Source organism: Amphiura filiformis, chromosome 7 (assembly GCF_039555335.1).
Source record: "Amphiura filiformis chromosome 7, Afil_fr2py, whole genome shotgun sequence".
NCBI classification, from domain to species: Eukaryota; Metazoa; Echinodermata; class Ophiuroidea; order Amphilepidida; family Amphiuridae; genus Amphiura; species Amphiura filiformis.
Genome location: NC_092634.1, coordinates 8,293,374 through 8,312,506, shown reverse-complemented (window position 1 = coordinate 8,312,506; position 19,133 = coordinate 8,293,374). Strand labels below are relative to the sequence as shown.

General features: G+C 38.2%; 2 protein-coding genes across 2 annotated transcripts in view; one reads left to right on the top strand and one right to left on the bottom strand.

The window, feature by feature from the left end:
- Window positions 1-19,133, top strand: part of LOC140157609 (midasin-like) — a 153,986-nt gene that overhangs the window by 70,109 nt on the left and 64,744 nt on the right. Inside the window, exons 36-52 of the mRNA XM_072180849.1 lie at window positions 188-385; window positions 1,369-1,476; window positions 1,631-1,837; window positions 2,459-2,554; window positions 4,566-4,709; window positions 6,116-6,244; window positions 7,081-7,369; window positions 8,225-8,399; window positions 8,894-9,010; window positions 9,651-9,735; window positions 10,603-10,726; window positions 11,006-11,154; window positions 12,131-12,345; window positions 12,666-12,976; window positions 14,468-14,642; window positions 14,941-15,059; window positions 18,255-18,388. Of these exons, the coding sequence (XP_072036950.1) occupies window positions 188-385; window positions 1,369-1,476; window positions 1,631-1,837; window positions 2,459-2,554; window positions 4,566-4,709; window positions 6,116-6,244; window positions 7,081-7,369; window positions 8,225-8,399; window positions 8,894-9,010; window positions 9,651-9,735; window positions 10,603-10,726; window positions 11,006-11,154; window positions 12,131-12,345; window positions 12,666-12,976; window positions 14,468-14,642; window positions 14,941-15,059; window positions 18,255-18,388 (2,775 nt within the window). The remainder of the gene's footprint in view (window positions 1-187; window positions 386-1,368; window positions 1,477-1,630; window positions 1,838-2,458; window positions 2,555-4,565; window positions 4,710-6,115; window positions 6,245-7,080; window positions 7,370-8,224; window positions 8,400-8,893; window positions 9,011-9,650; window positions 9,736-10,602; window positions 10,727-11,005; window positions 11,155-12,130; window positions 12,346-12,665; window positions 12,977-14,467; window positions 14,643-14,940; window positions 15,060-18,254; window positions 18,389-19,133) is intronic.
- LOC140156466 (uncharacterized) lies at window positions 2,679-3,876 on the bottom strand. The gene is given in 2 exon segments (XM_072179409.1): window positions 2,679-3,075; window positions 3,078-3,876. Coding segments are annotated over 2 exon segments (1,068 nt in total). The 3' UTR covers window positions 2,679-2,806.

Here is a 19,133-nt window from a genome sequence, read left to right as displayed (position 1 = left end):
GATGCCAGAGCAGTATCCACATACCGTTTATTCTCATTCTTAGTCAGTTAAATCTACTGTATCATCAACCAAGTCCTGCATAGTTGGAAAGTATTGATAATGTGTGCATTCCTGGCTGCAGCTTTGTTTCGTGCAACATTCTTAATTCTGAAAGGTGCGATTTGTTGTGTTTCATTTTTTGTTTCAGTTGAATCTTGCCTCACAGTCTGTTCTTGAAGGCCTCAATGCCTGTCTTGATCACAGAGCAGAGATCTATGTACCAGAGTTGGGCAGGTCATTCCACATAGAGCAAGAGAAAACAAGGGTGTTTGCTTGCCAGAACCCTCTCAAACAGGGTGGAGGACGAAAAGGGTTACCAAGGTCATTCCTAAACAGGTTTACACAGGTAAGAAGACTGAAGGTCGTTGCTAAACAGGGTTACACAAGCACTAATGGTCATTCCACATAGAGCAAGAGAAAACAAGGGTTTTTGCTTGCCAGAACCCATCAAACAGGGTGGAGGACGAAAAGGGTTACCAAGGTCATTCCTAAACAGGTTTACACAGGTAAGAAGACTGAAGGTCATTGCTAAACAGGGTTACACAAGCACTAATGGTCATTCCACATAGAGCATGAGAAAACAAGGGTTTTTGCTTGTCAGAACCTCACTCAAACAGGGAGGACGACGAAATGGGTTACCAAGGTCATTCTTAAACAGGTTTACACAGGTAAGAAGACTATGAGGATCGTTGCTAAACAAGGTTACACAAGCACTAATGATCATTCCATGCAGACCATGAGAAAACAAGGGTGTTTGCTTGTCAGAACCCACTCAAATATGGAGGAGGATGCAAGGTGTTACCAAAGTCATTCCTAAACAGGTTTACACAGGAAAGAAGACTACTAAGGTCATTACTAAACAGGGTTACATGTATACTAAGGGGATTGCCAAGGTTGTTTTAAAAAGGGATTACTAAAGGAAGGGTACTACCAAGATCATTACTAGGTAGAGCTACCAAGGTAATTCCTGAACATGATTAGACTGGTAGAAAATTATAACTATGGTCATTCTAATTGCAGGAGTTCACTTGGGACCGGCATTCCAAATGCATTCTGGCCAGCAAAAATATCTACACTTGAGTTGGGTATCATAGCTCAAAAGTTAGTGCACAATATAGATAATTTTTTGTTTTGTATTTTTGCTGATTTTCTATGGTCTGTCATTTTACTGGAATGGTATGTGACTTACAAATATTATTTGTGTTGTCAACTGATGTTGATGTTACAACTGATCAAAATATGTGTGCTGTTATATAGCAAGTCAGCTGTGAGTTTATGACAAAACTAATCTTTGCTGATGTCCATTGAATTTTCTTACTGCATTTTCAGGTGTATGTGGAACCACTCACATCAGGGGACTTGTTGTTCATAGCTCACACCATGTACCCTATGATTGGGACAGATTTGCTGGCAAAAATGGTGGATTTCAACAACAAGGTAAGCATGTCATTTCTTCTTTGCATTACATTTGTCCAAATTCAACCAAATAATGGAAATTTAGCATACGGATCTGGCAAATTTTATGATTTCAAAAGATAATTGATGCACAACCTAAAAATATTCAAATGAGTATTAATCATTTTTTCCACAGTTGTATCACGTAACCATGGTAGAGAGTCAGTGGGGTCAGAGAGGAGGACCATGGGAGTTCAATCTACGAGATTTATTCAGATGGTGTGACCTTATGGTGCATGATCAATGGGTTGAAGGTCAGGTCAAAGGTCAGCAATGGAATCCTGGGCAACATGTAGGGTTGATCTACAAGGATAGATTGCGGACAGCGCAAGACAAGGAGAAGGTAAATTAAATTTTGTTGCAAAATTATTAGAGCAGGGGTTCACCCCGGTAGGTTGTGATCTGAAATGGGGTCGTGAACTCAAAGCATAGGTCATGAACTCAAAGCAAGGGGTCATACACTCAAAGCAAGGTGTCACTAGACTACCCAGGAACAAGGTGGGAAATTTTACACTATTTCACAACAGACCAACTTATAATATTGCTTTTGAGGTTGCTTTTGAACTGCAATCAAATTGTTTGGAAGAGTGAGTGATATCACCATTTTTCATGACACATATCGTAGCAGTCAACTTTTTGATCATAAAGGATGATGCAATGCAGCTTAACATGAAGGCCTGCATGTGAAGCTTGATACCATCATTTTTCATTAGCCCTCTGTTCTTTTCTCTTCAGCAGATAATATTGTTCTTTTCTCTTCAGCAGATAATATTGTGTGGTTTTATGATGTCAAGTAGAACAGAAATCACATTTTGAATGTCTGCAATTAACAAAGCCCTTTTTGTCTTTAATATGCCTGAAAGTACACATAACTGAGTAATGTTCCAATTACTCTCTTTTTTCCCCCAATTAAACTTTGTGTCATTCCTAATCAAGAGTGATGACTTTTTATCTTTTTTTACAGTTATTGGACCTGTTCCACTCATGTTTCCATGGGGAGAATGTATACAAGGCATACCAGCCAAGTAGGCATTTCCATATTACACCGTCACTCCTACAGGTGAGTAACTTGTTTCTTATACACACTGAAATCATTTTTGTAGTAACATGTTTATGAAACAAACATAACTAACGTGCAATGAGTATAAGTGGATAATAAGGGTGAGATCTATAATACCTGTATACCTGTAGAGTTGGGCACTGCAAAAGGAAGGCTTTTTAGCCTTATAACGCCCATCCATATTCACACATAACTTAATGCAATAGTACTGAATGCAATGGAAGGAGGGATAATGTGATGTGAGAACAGGATTTATCTGGATGTCCACATAATTTGGTCCTGTGCTGAAAACCCGGAGAAGCTAAACATGTCAATATGTTTGGTGAGAAACTCATCAATACCATTCTTGAAGATGTTGGTGGATTGGGCATGAACAACAGCTGCTGGGAGTTTGTTCCACACATTACACACTCTCTGTGAGAAGCAGTTTTGCCGTAACCTCAAAAAACATCTCTGCTTATTAATCTTCAGATCATGACCTCTCAGGCCTTCTACATTTCTCGTCATATCAAACATCTTCAAACTTCAATATCTTGTAGTTCATGCAGAATCTTGTATACTTGGATGAGGTCACCCCGAAGTCTTCTATAAGCCAGTGTCGGTAGATCCAAAAGCATCAATCTTGTAGCATATGGCATATCTCGTAGTGATGGTACAATTTTCGTTGCCCTCCGCTGTACTTTCTCAAGTTAATCAATATCTCTCTTCAAGTAGGGGCTCCATACCCTATTCGCATACTCCAAATGCGGACGAACCATGGACTTGTATAGTGTCTTGAATACATGCTCATCCATGTGGTCAAAAGTTCTCTTAATCACACCAACAACTCTGGTTGCCTTATTTGCTATTGTTCCTATGTGCTTACCGAAGAACACCTTGGTATCGTCTGCAAACATTACTAAACTGCTCACCACATTTGGCAGATCATTGATGTTAAGTATGAAAAGTATTGGCCCAAGGACACTGCCTTGTGGAATACCGCTTTTCACTGAGGCCCATGCTGACTTCTCTCCATTTACCGATACTCGTTGTCTGCGTCCAACCAGGAAACTTTCAATCCAGCGAATCAACTTGCCGTTTATCCCATGTGCTTTGGCTTTCTTCAAAAGGCGCTGATGGGGAACTGAGTCAAAAGCCTTGCGGAAATCTAAATACACTACATCAATGTTAGCACCTTCTTCTAGTAGTTTTGTCCAAATCTCCATAATCTCTAGAAGTTGAGTTACGCACGAACGGCCTTGCCTAAACCCATGTTGCTCGTCTTTGATGACAATATGCTCCTTCATGAATGCCATGAGCTGGTTTCTTATCATTGATTCCATTATCTTACACACGATTGAGGTTAGACTGACTGGTCTATAATTTCCTGCATCAGCTGCACTACCTTTCTTAAAAATAGCTGTGACCTCTGCTTCTTTCCAAGCCTTGGCCCTTTACAGGAGGGCTTTTTATGAAAAAGCTCATAATATGCGACATTTTCTGACAATTTGAATGTGTATGTGACAGCATTCAAAATGCTGCATCAAGTAAAGTAAGAGCAATGCAGTACATGCTTTATGTGAACAATCACAACATGCTAATATGTACTGCCGCTAGTGTGTGATTGTTTGTGGTGTTTTTGATTACTGCGAACATCTCTGAACTTATTTCTGAAGATTTCTGATCAGCTGCTGAAAAGGTCTATAAAAATGAACACTGACAATACTGACGATATAATGTACTAGGGTTTTTTTACCTATTTTTACACACAAAATTTGTTTTTCTGTTAGAATACCCTACCACCATAGCAAGGTACTCAATGGGGGACTTTTAAAGAAGCTTAAAATGTCATATGCATTTACGTGTAAAATGTCAAATTGGTAGGGTAGTCTAAAACATAGGCTACACAAAAATGATTTCATAAATAGAATAACTGAAAAAAATAATGGGAAATTTGTTACCCGAAAAGCAAGTTTGTTTTCAGCAACAGAAATGATTATTCCTTTTTTTTCCATCTATGGAATTTCCACAGATTGGCCATTCTTTCCTATCAAGACAAGGTCATCACCATGACAACAGCCACCATGATAAGTTTACCCTGCAGCTGCTTCATCACTCCCTGGCTCCGTTGGAATCTCTTATCAAATGTATTGAGATGAACTGGATGGCTATACTGGTAGGCAAACTTTGTGTGTGAAAGGGGTGTGTTTTTGTGTTGTTACCTGTTTTGACTAGAAAATGTTAATTAATGACACAAACCTCAAGTCTGACCTAAAATGTTTTGTCAAATTCCTTTTACAAATTAAGCATACTACTAGCAGTCCAGCACTAATTAGGTTATTCCATTTCAAATCCACACTACCCCTGTGGATGAATTTAGAAATATCTTCCACAGGGGAAGTGTGAATTTCATACACCTTCCACGGAGGGAGGATGAGTTTCAAATAAGAGTTGGTTAAGGGTATATGAGGTATTGTTGGTCGAAGCAGCCAGAAATGTTTTATTATCTGAATCAATATATTATTGAAAAATAACACTTCGGTGTTTTGCAAAAGTTCATTCTACAAATCATATACTTTGAAAACTTTCTTAATTTATTGTTGTTAATGAGTTATGTACATTTTACAAAAGTGTTGTTGTTTCAGCCCTCTTTACAACATAACTCAAGAACCACAGGACCTACAAAAGTATATCTGTGATATTTGAATGCTTCTACATGCTCGCTATGAATTGAGCAATGCAATTTTTACTAAAGCTCATTACCATTCGCAAGATGCTGTGATGCTGTGAACTACATTTTTTTATTGCTGCTTCGACCAACAATACATCGTATACCCTTAATGTGCTAATACCATTTAAAATCCATACTCCTCCTCTGGAAGATATTTCTAAAATCTTCCAGAGGAGTAGTATGAATTTTAAGTGGGATAGCTCATTCATTTTGCCAAGCTAAAATGATTTGAGTATTATCCAGATATGCAGCTCAGGAATTCTAGATTGTATGATATGATGAAACACTTTTTAGGTTTTCCAAAATTTGTCATGGGATTTTCAGATGTCATGTTTGCAAATTATAGTTTTGTTGTTGGAATTGACAAGGAACTCCATTCAGTCCATCACAATAATTTGTGAAGTCTCCACATGTGCTTAAGGTTATTAATTATTTTAAACTGTTGTGATTTGGTAGTTCACAGCATTCTTACGAATGGTAGTGAGCTTTGGCAAAAACTGTATTGCCCAATTCATAGCGAGTGTGTAGAAGAATTAAAATATCACAGATATACTTTTATCGGTGCTGCGGTTCTTGAGTTACATTGTAAAGAGGGCTGAAACAACAACACTTTTGTAAAACGTACATAACTCATTAACAACAATAAATTAAGCAAGTTTGCAAAGTATATGATTTGCAGAATGAACTTTTGCAAAACATCAAGGTGTTATTTTTCAATAATATATTGATCTAGATAATGAAAATCGATTTTTAGGTTGCTTCGACCAACAATACCTCGTCTACCCTTAATTTGGTCATAAACCATGTCTGAATGTTGATGAAGTACCTCTTTCTTGTTTTGCTTTCACTAGGTTGGTCCTAAATCTTGTGGCAAGACGTCATTGGTTCAACTCCTAGCACAACTTACAGGTCATAGACTCAGAGTCTTGGCCATGAATAGTGCTATGGATACTACAGAGCTATTGGGAGGATTCGAACAGGTGAGCTATGGTATTTTATCACTCAGAAGTTCTGACAGCTCATCAGATGATTACCATTCAATATTTTGACTATCAACAGTTTTTTCCATCCCAATGATGCTTATACCGTGTGATAAGTTATGAAATTTTGTGTCATAGCCATACATTTTTTTAATTTTTTATTTAATTTGTTCCCAAACCTGGATAACCCAAGAAAGCCTCTATTGAAGCTTATTTCCAGGCTTTGAACACTGGAACGGGTTGGGAACAGTCAAGGCTTATCACCCTACTCTTTTAGAAACTGGCTGCGAGATACATGTACAGGTATGGCTCTCTGTACACAGGACCAACGGTTGAGTAATTTTATGATTCATTTACCCAATTCTAAATGAACCATGGGGAGAGCGGAAGTCTGAATCTAATCTACAGAGGTTGTCAATTAATTTCAGACATATTTTTCCCCAAGTCGATATCCCAGCAAATCTCCACTGCTGGAATCAAACCCGGGACCTCATGCACTAAAGGCAAGTACCCTAACCATTAGGTCACACCTCCACTCCACATAGTGTGTGTTTCATGTGTACAGGGAATCGACTTCCTAGCATAGTTTTCGCATCTCGTAGACTCCCAGATTTATATTGTGGGTAAATATTCAATATATGTACTTTGTAACGGCAAAACTTGTGTTGTCTTGTCCGATGAGTATATAAGGTGTATGAAGGTAAACAATTCAGGTGGTTGAAGAAAGCATCTGAAATTAATCATAGATGTGTTCACAGCTGAAAGCTGCAGGTCTATCTGGTCAAATTTAATGTCACTTCTTTGACCTTTGACACTAGTTGTATTCTTTCTTCCAGGCTGACATCAACAGACACTGGGAACAAGTTTTGCTCACAGCAAAACATATTGTTGCAGAGACTATCAGGTCCTTGCTACTAGCCAACAACAAGAAGCTGTCCCATCATGCTCAAGGCCTGTTGGCATCATGGTCCTCTTTATGGAAGATGTCACATCAACAGTATCACCATAGTAACCGTACAGGGATGGCAGAGTATAGAGTGACATCGGGGCATGTTGTGATGCTGGATCAGGTTATGTCAAAGGTTACAAGTCTTCAGCAGGAGTATGGTAGTGATGTCATACAAGGTAAGAATCTTGGCAATTCTCAACCTCGTGTGTTAGGTATTCATCATCACTGTCATCCTTTGGCTATGGAGCAGGCTACCATAAAGTTTATCCATGCACAGCGATCATTGGCAAGTGCAGCCATCTGTTCTGTTTGAATCATGCATTGTACCCTAACACATATTGGATGTAGGTTAAATAGGATTTGCATGAGCGCCCAAGTCTCAAAAGCATACTTATTGCACTCTTCCTTTAGCAGACAAAGGATGTGCCCTAGGAATTTCAGCTGGCGAGTAACAGGCACAGTTAGAGGCTCATTGTTGGTCATGTCATATATGACAACTAGACTATATTGCTGGCATGTGGGGAAGTAGTCTACATACTGCACCCAGAAGTTGGAATTACTGAATTATGATGAAATTTTATCAGTTTCGCTGTTGTGCCATGATTAAAGGAGGAAAAGTGATTCTGCCCGGGAATTGAACCCAGGACCTCTGGTGTACGTGACCAGCACCTTAACCACTTGGCTACGGGAACTTCATGATTAGGCAGACTGGGAATTCAACCTATAAGCGGTCACTCAACCCTACCTCCTACGTGCAAGTCACCCCATAATGGCTAGGGCTTGTAAATAGAGCCGCCTTCACTGTAAATTGTATCAGTTTCACCGTCGCCATAAACCAGAGGTCCTGGGTTCAATTCCCCGGGCGGTATCACTTTTCCTATTTCCTCCTTTAATGATGGCTCAACGGCGAAACTGATAAAATTTCATCACAGTTTGCTTATTCCCATCGAAACAAACCATCGTTTTTCATATTACCGAATTAATATTTATAAGGTATAGTAGAAATAATCTGTATCATTTACATTTATTAGCACAAGATCTGGAAGTTGTCAAATCTACCATTGGTGAACTGAAAACCAAACTTGAGAAAGAAGGTGATTCCAGCATCCCTGGAGGTGGTGGCAAGTTTGAATGGGTAGATGGGCTACTAGTGCAAGCATTACAACAAGGTGACTGGTTGCTCATAGATAATGTCAACTTCTGTAGGTAAGTCTAGAATCTTATATGCTGTAACCACAGACTATACAGACCATGTATCAACAGTCAAAGTCCCTGTGCATTGTATGCTATGAATTCTCGCATATTCATGAGGGCAGATTGTTCGATCGTGCCTTGTCTAACAATCACGCCAGCGTTGCGTGCCTACGCGATAGACTGTAAAACTTTATTGTAGATGACAAACTTTATATCTATGGTGATTTCATCAAAATGAAATTTACAGGTTATAATTTGTGACTTGATGTCTCAATTTTTTATGTGTCATAGGAGCCTAAGGTCTGCATCCATTTGTGGTACTTTGTATGGTTTACAAGTCATTTAACATTTGTTGTTATCAGATGAACAAAGATCAATTGGAATAAATGCATGTTCTTTTGGTTTAAAAATGTGTCAGCTTAGAGGTCATGTGAGTTTATTTCCCATTTTCTCATTTCATTGTGCTTTAAATTCTGACCGTTTTCTCTGTTTGTTTTCTTTTCCAGCCCATCAGTATTGGATCGTTTGAATGCATTACTGGAACCCAACGGCAAACTCAGCATCAATGAGAGAGGAGTTCTAGATGGTGAAATACCAACCATAACACCACATCCACAGTTCAGGTTGGTAATAAGTGTATTAAGTTTTTTACCATACTAGGCTATTCTATTTGAACTCCTCCCCCAGCACCTGGGATAAAATAGACCTATAAGTGTATTGTGGCATGCATATTTTTTCTTTTTTCAATGTTCAATGTTCAATGCTACCACATTCTTGAAACTGAATCACATAATGCAGGCCAGCAGCCCAGGTCCAACACTGCATATGCATGTGATAATCACACTATAGCATTGCGTGAATTCCAATATTGTTTACTAATAAGGATTATTGATGTCAGGATTTAAAAAAATAGATATATTAGACACTCAATATCGATAAAAATTGATAAATCGGTTTTCTTCTAAATTCATCCATACATGATAATCATCTGCTATTCGTTGTTTTCCTCAGTTTTTTCATTCGTTGCTGGCGTGGAAAGCTTCTCTCTTTGGAACCCCAGTAGTAGGATATCATCACATTACCTAAGATAATTGTTCAATTTTAGTCCTTTTTCCAGATTTTTCTGCAACTTGGATATATCAGAAAATGATATCGGCGATAGCAATATTATTGGATAGTCAATTTATTGATTATTATCGATACATTGACGGTCCTTATTTACTGGTAATAATTATTAATTTTGCTAATTGTGTCCTATGATAGGTTGATATTGGCAATGGACCCGAGACATGGTGAAATATCACGAGCCATGAGGAATAGAGGGGTAGAGATATACATACTAGGGGAGGTAGGTAGTTCATTATTTGACTTTACCCATTTCATCCTCTTGGCATACATCGTTCTTGAATCCCTCTATAAAATGCATTAGTTTCACACAAATTGCTCTCTGAAACTCTACACCAGGGTTTTCTTTAAGAGTTTGCTTAAGGGATAATATAATTTTTTGTATCCTTTCATTTTTGAATTTTTCCTCTGAAGCGATATAACACATTGCCCAGGGGCTTATATTTTTTATTTTGACTTTTCAACACTCTGTGTCTCAATTTCACTGAATTGTTGACCCAAATAATTTTTTGCCAGGGCACTCAAGAATCTAAAAATAAATATACACCTTTTCCTCTACAATTTCTTCATTACTAACTGCTTCTGTATTAGTTAGTAAGTCTCATCCCATATCTCCCTAGCAATTTGTCTTTTTGGTCAATGCTTACATGAAGGCAGATGTAGACCTCATCACCCACAGTTGAAAATATTGGGTCTTTCTATATCAAAAGATGGAATATTTGCACATGTGCATTTTCAAGATTTTGACCTTTGGCTTTGGATTTGAAGGGGTACATAATGTAGGTGAGCGTGTATATATGTGTTATTTGTGAATCAAAGAAAACACTGCCCTCCATCAAATGCACAAGAATGCCCCACATCTTTTATCAGACCTTTCAAATGTCATATAGTTATATTCAAATATTTCAAATCACACACCAAAAGAAAAAAGAAGAAATAGATATATTGCTTTTATGTTGTCTTGTAAGGTCTTCTTTGATTCTGCTAGGATTGAAAAGGGTTTCAATGTTTTGTTTTGTTTTGTTTTATATCTGCAGGGAATAGGCAATTACAAACCAATTACTATTTGCTATACATATTTATTTTGTAGGTTGAAGGTGGGGAATACAATACTCAGGATGTCAAAATGATGCTACACTGTCTAGGACTAATTGGCAAGATGCCAGCAGATGTGCTCATGAATATTCATGCTGAGATTCGACAGGAAATGAGAGGTATTTTTATTTTCTCCAATCTGTCTGGATCTCACTATTTTTATCCTAAATTCCATATGTAGCATAAGCTGTCAACTTTGGAAGTAGTGGGACTTGAGATTCTCCCAGGACCAACTTTGATCATGTGATGAACAATCTCAAAACCCAATACCGCAATGAGATCAACATTTGTGTCAGGATCTAACATGAGAGAGCCTTTGCAAATACGACTTTCCTGCATTCACAAGACGATAATAATGGTATATGAATTTCTTAGCAAAAGTACTATTTTTTTCCCAGGTTCAGAAGTGACTGGGTTGCCTGCTCTTTTACATGCAGCAAGTTTAACTGTTCAACTTATGCAGCATGGTAGAAGTCTCTCGATGGGCTTGAGAGAAGCATGTATGGATGTGTTTGTGAGGAGTCAGTTATCACAAATTAACAGACAGGTAAGCTCTATTTGCAGCATGGTAGAAGTCTCTCGGTGGGCTTGAGAGAAGCATGTATGGATGTGTTTGTGAGGAGTCAGTTATCACAAATTAACAGACAGGTAAGCTCTATTTGCAGCATGGTAGAAGTCTCTCGATGGGCTTGAGAGAAGCATGTATGGATGTGTTTGTGAGGAGTCAGTTATCACAAATTAACAGACAGGTAAGCTCTATTTGCAGCATGGTAGAAGTCTCTCGGTGGGCTTGAGAGAAGCATGTATGGATGTGTTTGTGGGGAGTCAGTTATCACAAATTAACAGACAGGTAAGCTCTATTTGCAGCATGGTAGAAGTCTCTCGGTGGGCTTGAGAGAGGCATGTATGGATGTGTTTGTGAGGAATCAGTTATCGCAAATTAACAGACAGGTAAGATCTATTTGCAGCATGCTAGAAGCATTTGCGCACCTGATTGACAGATCTTGAATTTACAGGACAGTGCTTCTTCATTAGACACTGTGCTGAATAATTTTATAGCAGTATGTCATGTTGTACTGCCATTATTGTGTACAGAACACTTTGCTGTATGTTAAGTCATGTTCCATATGCTGTATATAACATGGATGTGCCATACGCTAGCATGAGTTACCCATCAACACAAGCATATATCAAGCGCTTGTGTACACAAAGCTTTGGAACTTGTTTTTGATCGCCTGCAGAAGCTTTTACACTGGGTTTGAATCCAGCTCTTTCACACCATAAGTAGCAATAAAAACACATATTTTGGAATAAAATAAAGCTTGTTGGATAGAATAAAACTAAAAAAGATATGTTTGTAAAACTAAAAACATGTTTAACCTTGATGCTAAAGTTAAATTTGACAACTTTGTAATTTTAATCTTATGTAGCTTAGGTAAAGAACACCTTCTTATTTCATCATTATTTTGTAGGACACCTGGCCAGCTAACTAATTTGCAATTAATTTTATTATCACATTACAGAAAACCAAAGATATCATATGTACAGTTCTACAGTCTGTGGATATAACAGAAGTAGACTCCAACACAGTCTGTCTCCAAGCGACTGATGTTCGACCAGACACATTACCAGCTGTGAATGAGTTTAGTTGCAATGCATCATGGGCTATGGTTCAAAGGTCAGGTGTGGTTGTACTGCATGTCATCAACCAAATGGTACAACAACAACAGTCTACAAGGTAAATACATAGATACACTTTTTTCAACTGTAGGCTGGATCTCCATATCACATGTTTTTCCAAAATTTATTCTGTATTAAATGGATTAAAACAGTTCCCATACAAAATTTGGAGCATGGATGAGATCAATTTGACATAAATTGCTGATGTCAATGTAAGTTTTTGTGTTTATAATTAAAACAGGTTGGAATAAGATAACAAGACGCTGTAGCTCAACAAATTGTTGTTGTTTTTGCTTTTGAATTTGATCAATTATTTTTATGTAACAGTTTCAGGTTAAAGATTTACTTTTGCATTATCCGTCCATTGTCTGTTTTCAGTGCACTAATGCAACCAACAGATCAGATTGACTCAGAATCCATAGATATGGCAACACTTCTCCAGCCTGCAACCCTACTGTACATGGAGCAGGCAACACTGGCAGATTGGCATGCTTACTCTGATTGGCTGACTGAAAAATGGAAAGCCGCAATGGCTGATGGGAAGGTTGGAAGAAGCAGAGGTGCTGAAGTGCTGGCAGGTTTTGCTATGTGCATGCCAGAGATGCTGTCAGTGGTACTGGGGAAAGTTTTTAATCACCCACTGTGTGAGAAACTAATGGGTGTATTGAAGGCTAATTTGACTGAAACAGGTAACTAACTCCACATTATGTGCGTGAAATTATTGATTGGCTCCAAACAAAGGATTTGAACCGGTGTCCTTCACCGTAATCATGGCGCAGTACAGCCCATTCAATCAAATGTTGTCATCAACCTATTTGATCATAGTGCATTTGTTATGTGTGTGAGACGAACTGTCGCGGTAGATTGTAGTCATGCTTTTGTTGAATGCATTGGAGTAATCCGCCATATGTACGATATGATACATCATATGCACAACTTCTATAAGGCGTGAAAAAAAACCCTGTTCTATGGGCCCGATCGACCCAGATTTATGTGTTTTGGGGATATATGTGACCTGCTCTCACAAAATGAGCATTAAGTTGACAAAATAACTTTCTGAGAGATTCCAGACTGGAAATCCTTATTCTATACCAAAATAGAGTGGCTCTTTGCTTTGGTCTTCAAAAATCAATATTTCCTTATGTTTTCTATTGAATTTTAGCATGTTTAATGGACAATATCTTCTATAAAGCCCTGGCCTGGCGACTTTGTGCTCATTTTGTGCATTTAATGATAGTGAAAGTTTGATCAATTCAGGAAGTTGCTTCAAAAGTTGAGGTGCTGCTAATGAGAAGGATCTCCCTCCCTCCCCATGATCTTAGAATCCATTTCTCATGAAGAATTATTTATTTGACATCATATGTTTACAATTACAATGGTATGGTTCAAGTAGTTCAATGATATAATAAGGTGAAATTCCAGCAAAATAACGATAAACATAAATAAGTATTTTGAAAACAATTCTATAAGGCAATGAATGTCTATTAAAACTGTTGTTATATGTTCCCTTGGATGAGTCTGAGTTATTATCCTTGCAGGTATGTTTTGGAAGTGAGAAAAATGTATAATCTGTGAATCTATTAGTCCATATGTGATCCGCTCCCACAAAACCAGACATAAGTCACTAATTTTGAAAATTGAGTTTTTGATGTCATTATTTAGTATAGGTCTTCAGCTTTCATTTGATACCAAAATTATGTTTCTGGGACATGTGGTCCTCATTCTACGGTCTTTCAACAGGAAGGGGGGAAGCAACACATAAAGAAAAGGCAAATGCAAGAAAAATGACTTTAAAGTTGTAAAATGCAAGATTTGGATGCTTTAGACCTAAAAGAATATTTTGTTTTTAATGGTAGGTTAAAGTAAACATATTTAGGAATCAAAAAATAATAAAAACTGAAAACAAATTCTGCAAGGTTTTTCACCCCTTTCCCAACTTTGACTTGCGACTTATGGCGGGTTTTGTCAGAGCGGGTCACATATGAAAGTGAATTTCCCATATCTAATAATGAGATGACAAAAGCATTAGTAAGCTGTTCTGTAGCATCTTGTGTGAGGTATTTATGGATGAGGCCAATTTCTTGGGATTTTTGTGAGACTCAACGATATAGTCCATGTGTACCTATCAGCAAACTTAATTAAGTGTTTGAATAACTTATTTGAATTTCATTTATTTATAGCATGGGCGTACCTTCAGCATTATCCAGTAGACATTCATTGGAATACACAGGTAATGAAGCACCTGGAGACACACATACAGATGAGGGCGCTACATAGTGATGAAGGCATGGAAGTAGACGATGATGATGTTATGTCAACTGATGTAGTGTCAGCTGTGCTTGGAATGTCATCAAGGTAGGTGGTATTGACTTAATTAATGAGATATATTCCACTTTGGAAATATGGAGACTGTTAAATCCTTACGTAATGTTGCATTGATTCTTTGTTTTATGCTTGAAGTGTTAACATATGTATTGTATACTAACAATTTTTTTTTACAAGATTGTACATTCTTCAGAGTGGGTTGCAATTGTTTTATGAAGCATCGACTCCCAAGTTTGTGGTAATATTTTGATATAGCGCTCATTAAATGCTGTGATATACTATTTGTTTTTTTTAATCTACCAGAGTAACCTACTTTTCCATTTGACAGATTGTGCCTACTTCTAAGAAGAGCATTACAGGTCTACACTGAGGAAAATGGGAGGAGGAAGCAAGGCAAACCAAAGGCTGTAGCATCTGTTCTGGATCTGTCTGAAGCATTCCATGCTGGTATGTAATTGTGCATGTATGTAGGGGGGGATCTTGGATAGTGGTCAAGGTATTCACCTCTGGTGCAAGAGGTCACTGGTTCAATCTTTCTTGCTGCAGTGGGGACTTGATGGAAAAGATAATAATTTGATCAGCAACACTATTCTGACTTCTGCTCTCTCCATGGTGATTAAAAATTGGGTAAATGCTCCATGAGAGTGTTTTTTTTGGAGGGACATTAATCTATCATCCCATGTATAGAGAGCCATCATGGACAGTGGTTAAGGTACATGCATCTGGTGACATAGGTGACTGGGGCAATCATTGGTGCTGCAGTGGGGACTTGCTGGGGTATTGGCATAGAAATGATAATAATTTGATCGGCAACACTATTCAGATGTCCGCTCTCCTCATGGTGCACTTACAAATTGGTAACTAAATCATGATAGTGCTCCTTGCTTCAGAGGCAGGTACTCTATAGGTACTAAAGTGAGACACGCTACTGAGCCACCCATTTTAGCACCCATGACAACAACACCTTTGACTTGCTGAAACAAACGATTGTTGAATTGAAAAGTGTTATTGTTGAGGACAAATTCGGTGAGGCATATACGGGTAGTGGTGGATATGGAAAGATCTTCATGCCTGTCCAGATAATACTTGAGCGCTCTAAGGACATCTTCATGAGGAATAGAAGTATACAAGCTAGTGACAGTCCATAGTGAATAGAAAATGTTCACAATCGTTGCTGGGAAATCTGAAGTCCTTGATTATGCGAAGAAAATGTGGTGAATCCTGCACAAATGAGGGTAGGCTTTGGATAATAGGAGTGAGAACAGAGTCCATAAATTCAGAGATCATGATGGTTGGGCAGCTGTGAGCTGACACAATTGGGCGACTGGGTTTGTTGGCTTTATGGATTTTAGGTAACATATAGAAGTTAGATGTTTGATGGCAAGCGTGTACTATGTATAAGGCTGGTTGCAGTTTTGGGAAGATCCTTGGATTTGATGAGGTTCTTGACAGTGGCAGATACAAAAGCCTGATCAGACTGGATGGGATCCTGCTTGAGTTCTTTGTAAAAGGTCTTGTCAGAAAGCTATCTGCCTCGGCAACATACAAGTCATGACACCACACAACTACCGCCCCACCCTTGTCTGCTTTTTTAATGATAATGTCCGAGTTACGTTTGAGAGACTTTAAGGTGGCATGCTCTTTTGGAGTGAGGTTGTTAGATTTTCTTGGTTTTGGGGATAGATGGTGCTCGATGTCATGACGCGTTTGCTCGATCACTTTATCAAGAATTTTACTTGTATTTATATATATATATATATATTTTTTCAAATCATGCTTCAATTTAAGAATAACTTTGCGAAAATGTTGCAGCATCCGATTCCATATTTGGTTGTCAGCAGCCCCGGTCAGCAGCATGCATGGGCTCCTTTGTTGATAGTGAAACCTCCAATATTCCAATATCCTATTCCCAATATCCGATTCCTTTGTTGATATGAAACCTCCAATATCCGATTCCATATTTGGCTGTCCGCAGCATGCATGGGCTCCTTTGTTGATAGTGAAACCTCCAATATCTGATTCCATACTTGGCTGTCTGAAGCATGCATGGGCTTCTTTGTTGATAGTGAAACCCCCAATATCCGATTCCATATTTGGCTGTCCGCAGCATGCATGGGCTCCTTTGTTGATAGTGAAACCTCCAATATCTGATTCCATACTTGGCTGTCAGAAGCATGCATGGGCTTCTTTGTTGATAGTGAAACCTCCAATATCCGATTCCATATTTGGCTGTCAGAAGCATGCATGGGCTTCTTTGCCGATAGTGAAACCTCCAATATCTTGTTCCATATTTGGCTGTCAGAAGCATGCATGGGCTTCTCTGTTGATAGTGAAACCTCTATTGTGAGATCATCTGCACCTTCCTCCTTGGATTTTATAAGTCTAGGTAATGCAAGTTCTCGCAGGGAAAGATTGTTGGTATAAGAATAGAGTCCAAGTAGCAAACAAGTAGCGACGAAAAAGCCCAAGCTTAACTGCCGATATTCCATCATTCACCACGACATCAATGGATCGGCTTCAAATCTGCAAAATGGACATACATTCATATTGCTTTTCTCACTCCCTCTGTAAACTCAGTTCTGCTACAGTTAATACAAGACTTATTCTCTTGCATGCACACATGCACATCTACTTTTAAAGGCATTCAAACGAGGACCTTCAACTTTTGCGTATCAACGAGGACTTTCCACACATGAAGCTTAGCTCCAAACCGTGGACCTACTTGACTCGTTGCTAGGCTTCACACTGCCAAACTACATGTGGTCTTATATGTATTGTAACACCGCTAGGTAGAGGGAATCTTGGATTAGTTTAGTTTATTCTTCATTATTGAGGGTAACAACTTCAGTGAACAGCACTGCTTTCTAAGCAGGCCCTCAGTCAATACAAAACATAATATTCATAGTATAATACAGCATAAAAGTACACAAAAGTGGTACAATATAAGATTTAAAAGAATGCAATGACAATAAGGAATTGATAAACTATACATTTAAACATGAAATGAGAACATTTGTTTTGAATTGTCTCAAAGACATATTTTCCACATCAGTTTGATGTCCTCAATTGTTGGTTGTCCTCAGTTATCAAGCTATTTTCAGTGTTACATCCTCGTTTGAGGGTTTATACTAATACGCACCCCCATCCACACACACACCCCCACACCCCTACACCCCTACTTGTCTTACGAATATTACCTAGGACCTGAAAAATTATGAAATTATTACAAGTCCAAATGTCTTTGGTGTGTCGGTGACTTGTCATGTCAAGCCCTCATAAAGTCGGTAAAACCGAACGCATGTCAAACTGGTTAACGCTGCGAGGACGTAGGCTATAGAGGGGGTAGTAGGGTATAAGACCTCATTTTTTGCCTTTTAATTAGGTTTCCATAGCGAGGATGCATATTTAGGTCCTTGTTATGCACAAGGTCCTCGGTGTGTTATGTTGGAGTCTTTGAAAGTAATGCAAGGCAAACACAGCCCTACTCACATGCTCATTCACTCACAAACTCACACTTTAACTCTTCATGCTTTTTAGTCCATTTGTACTTTGTAAAATGAGATATGTTTGAATTTCTAATTTAGGGATATATAAACCTACCTACCTTATGTGTTAAACTAATCACACTCTTCTATTTCTCAGGTCATTGTACTCTAGAGAGCCTCCCCCATCCTGTAGTAGCTCACTTGAAGCCATTCTTGCAGGCCTGGGATGATTTTGTGTGGACGAGCATTGGACATGATGAACATCTGCTTACAGAAGACAAGCTGCAAGAGGTAGGAATGATTTAAAAATCATTAATTTTCTGAGCATTTTGAGGGTGCAGTAGGTATGGTAACTCACCGTTGGTATGTGAGTACCTGGGTTCTATTCTCAGTATCTGAATTTAAAAGCTTACATCTGTAATTAAAGGGGGGGTAACCGTATTGCTTTAGGATATGGATTGTTTTCAAACTTACGTACAATGGCAAATATTGTCCTCTTTATGTGTCCATGCAAAAAAAAAAAGAACATTTTCAGAGTAAATGTAAATAATTAGCACAATTAGCAAGCCAATGCATTGGAATGCACAAATTGCATTGTGGTCCTGTATCATTGTAAAAAGCGGTTGATGAGGCTGTTGATCAGGTCACAGGCCTAATTTGGTAAATGTATCATGGATGCACTCTGTCATTTGGAGAGGATGTTCAGCCTTCAGGCCAGGTACGTACAGGGAGCCTAAAGACCTACACATGTAATCACAGTCACTTTCGATATGAGTGTTACCCATGGCTGCTCCAATATGTCACAGGATTATGTTTATGAGGAGCTCTAAAGAAATAGCATAGCTAGTTGAGTATTTTCAACTAGTAGAGTTGAAGCTTATGTTATAACTTATTTTGTAGTTTTACCCCTACTCAAAATTACAGATTATATGTTTGAAGAAATTTGATATAGCATTATCATTATCAAACATATTTTTATATTTTATTCAACATGTCTTGTATGTTATTATCAAACATATTTTTATATTTTATTCAA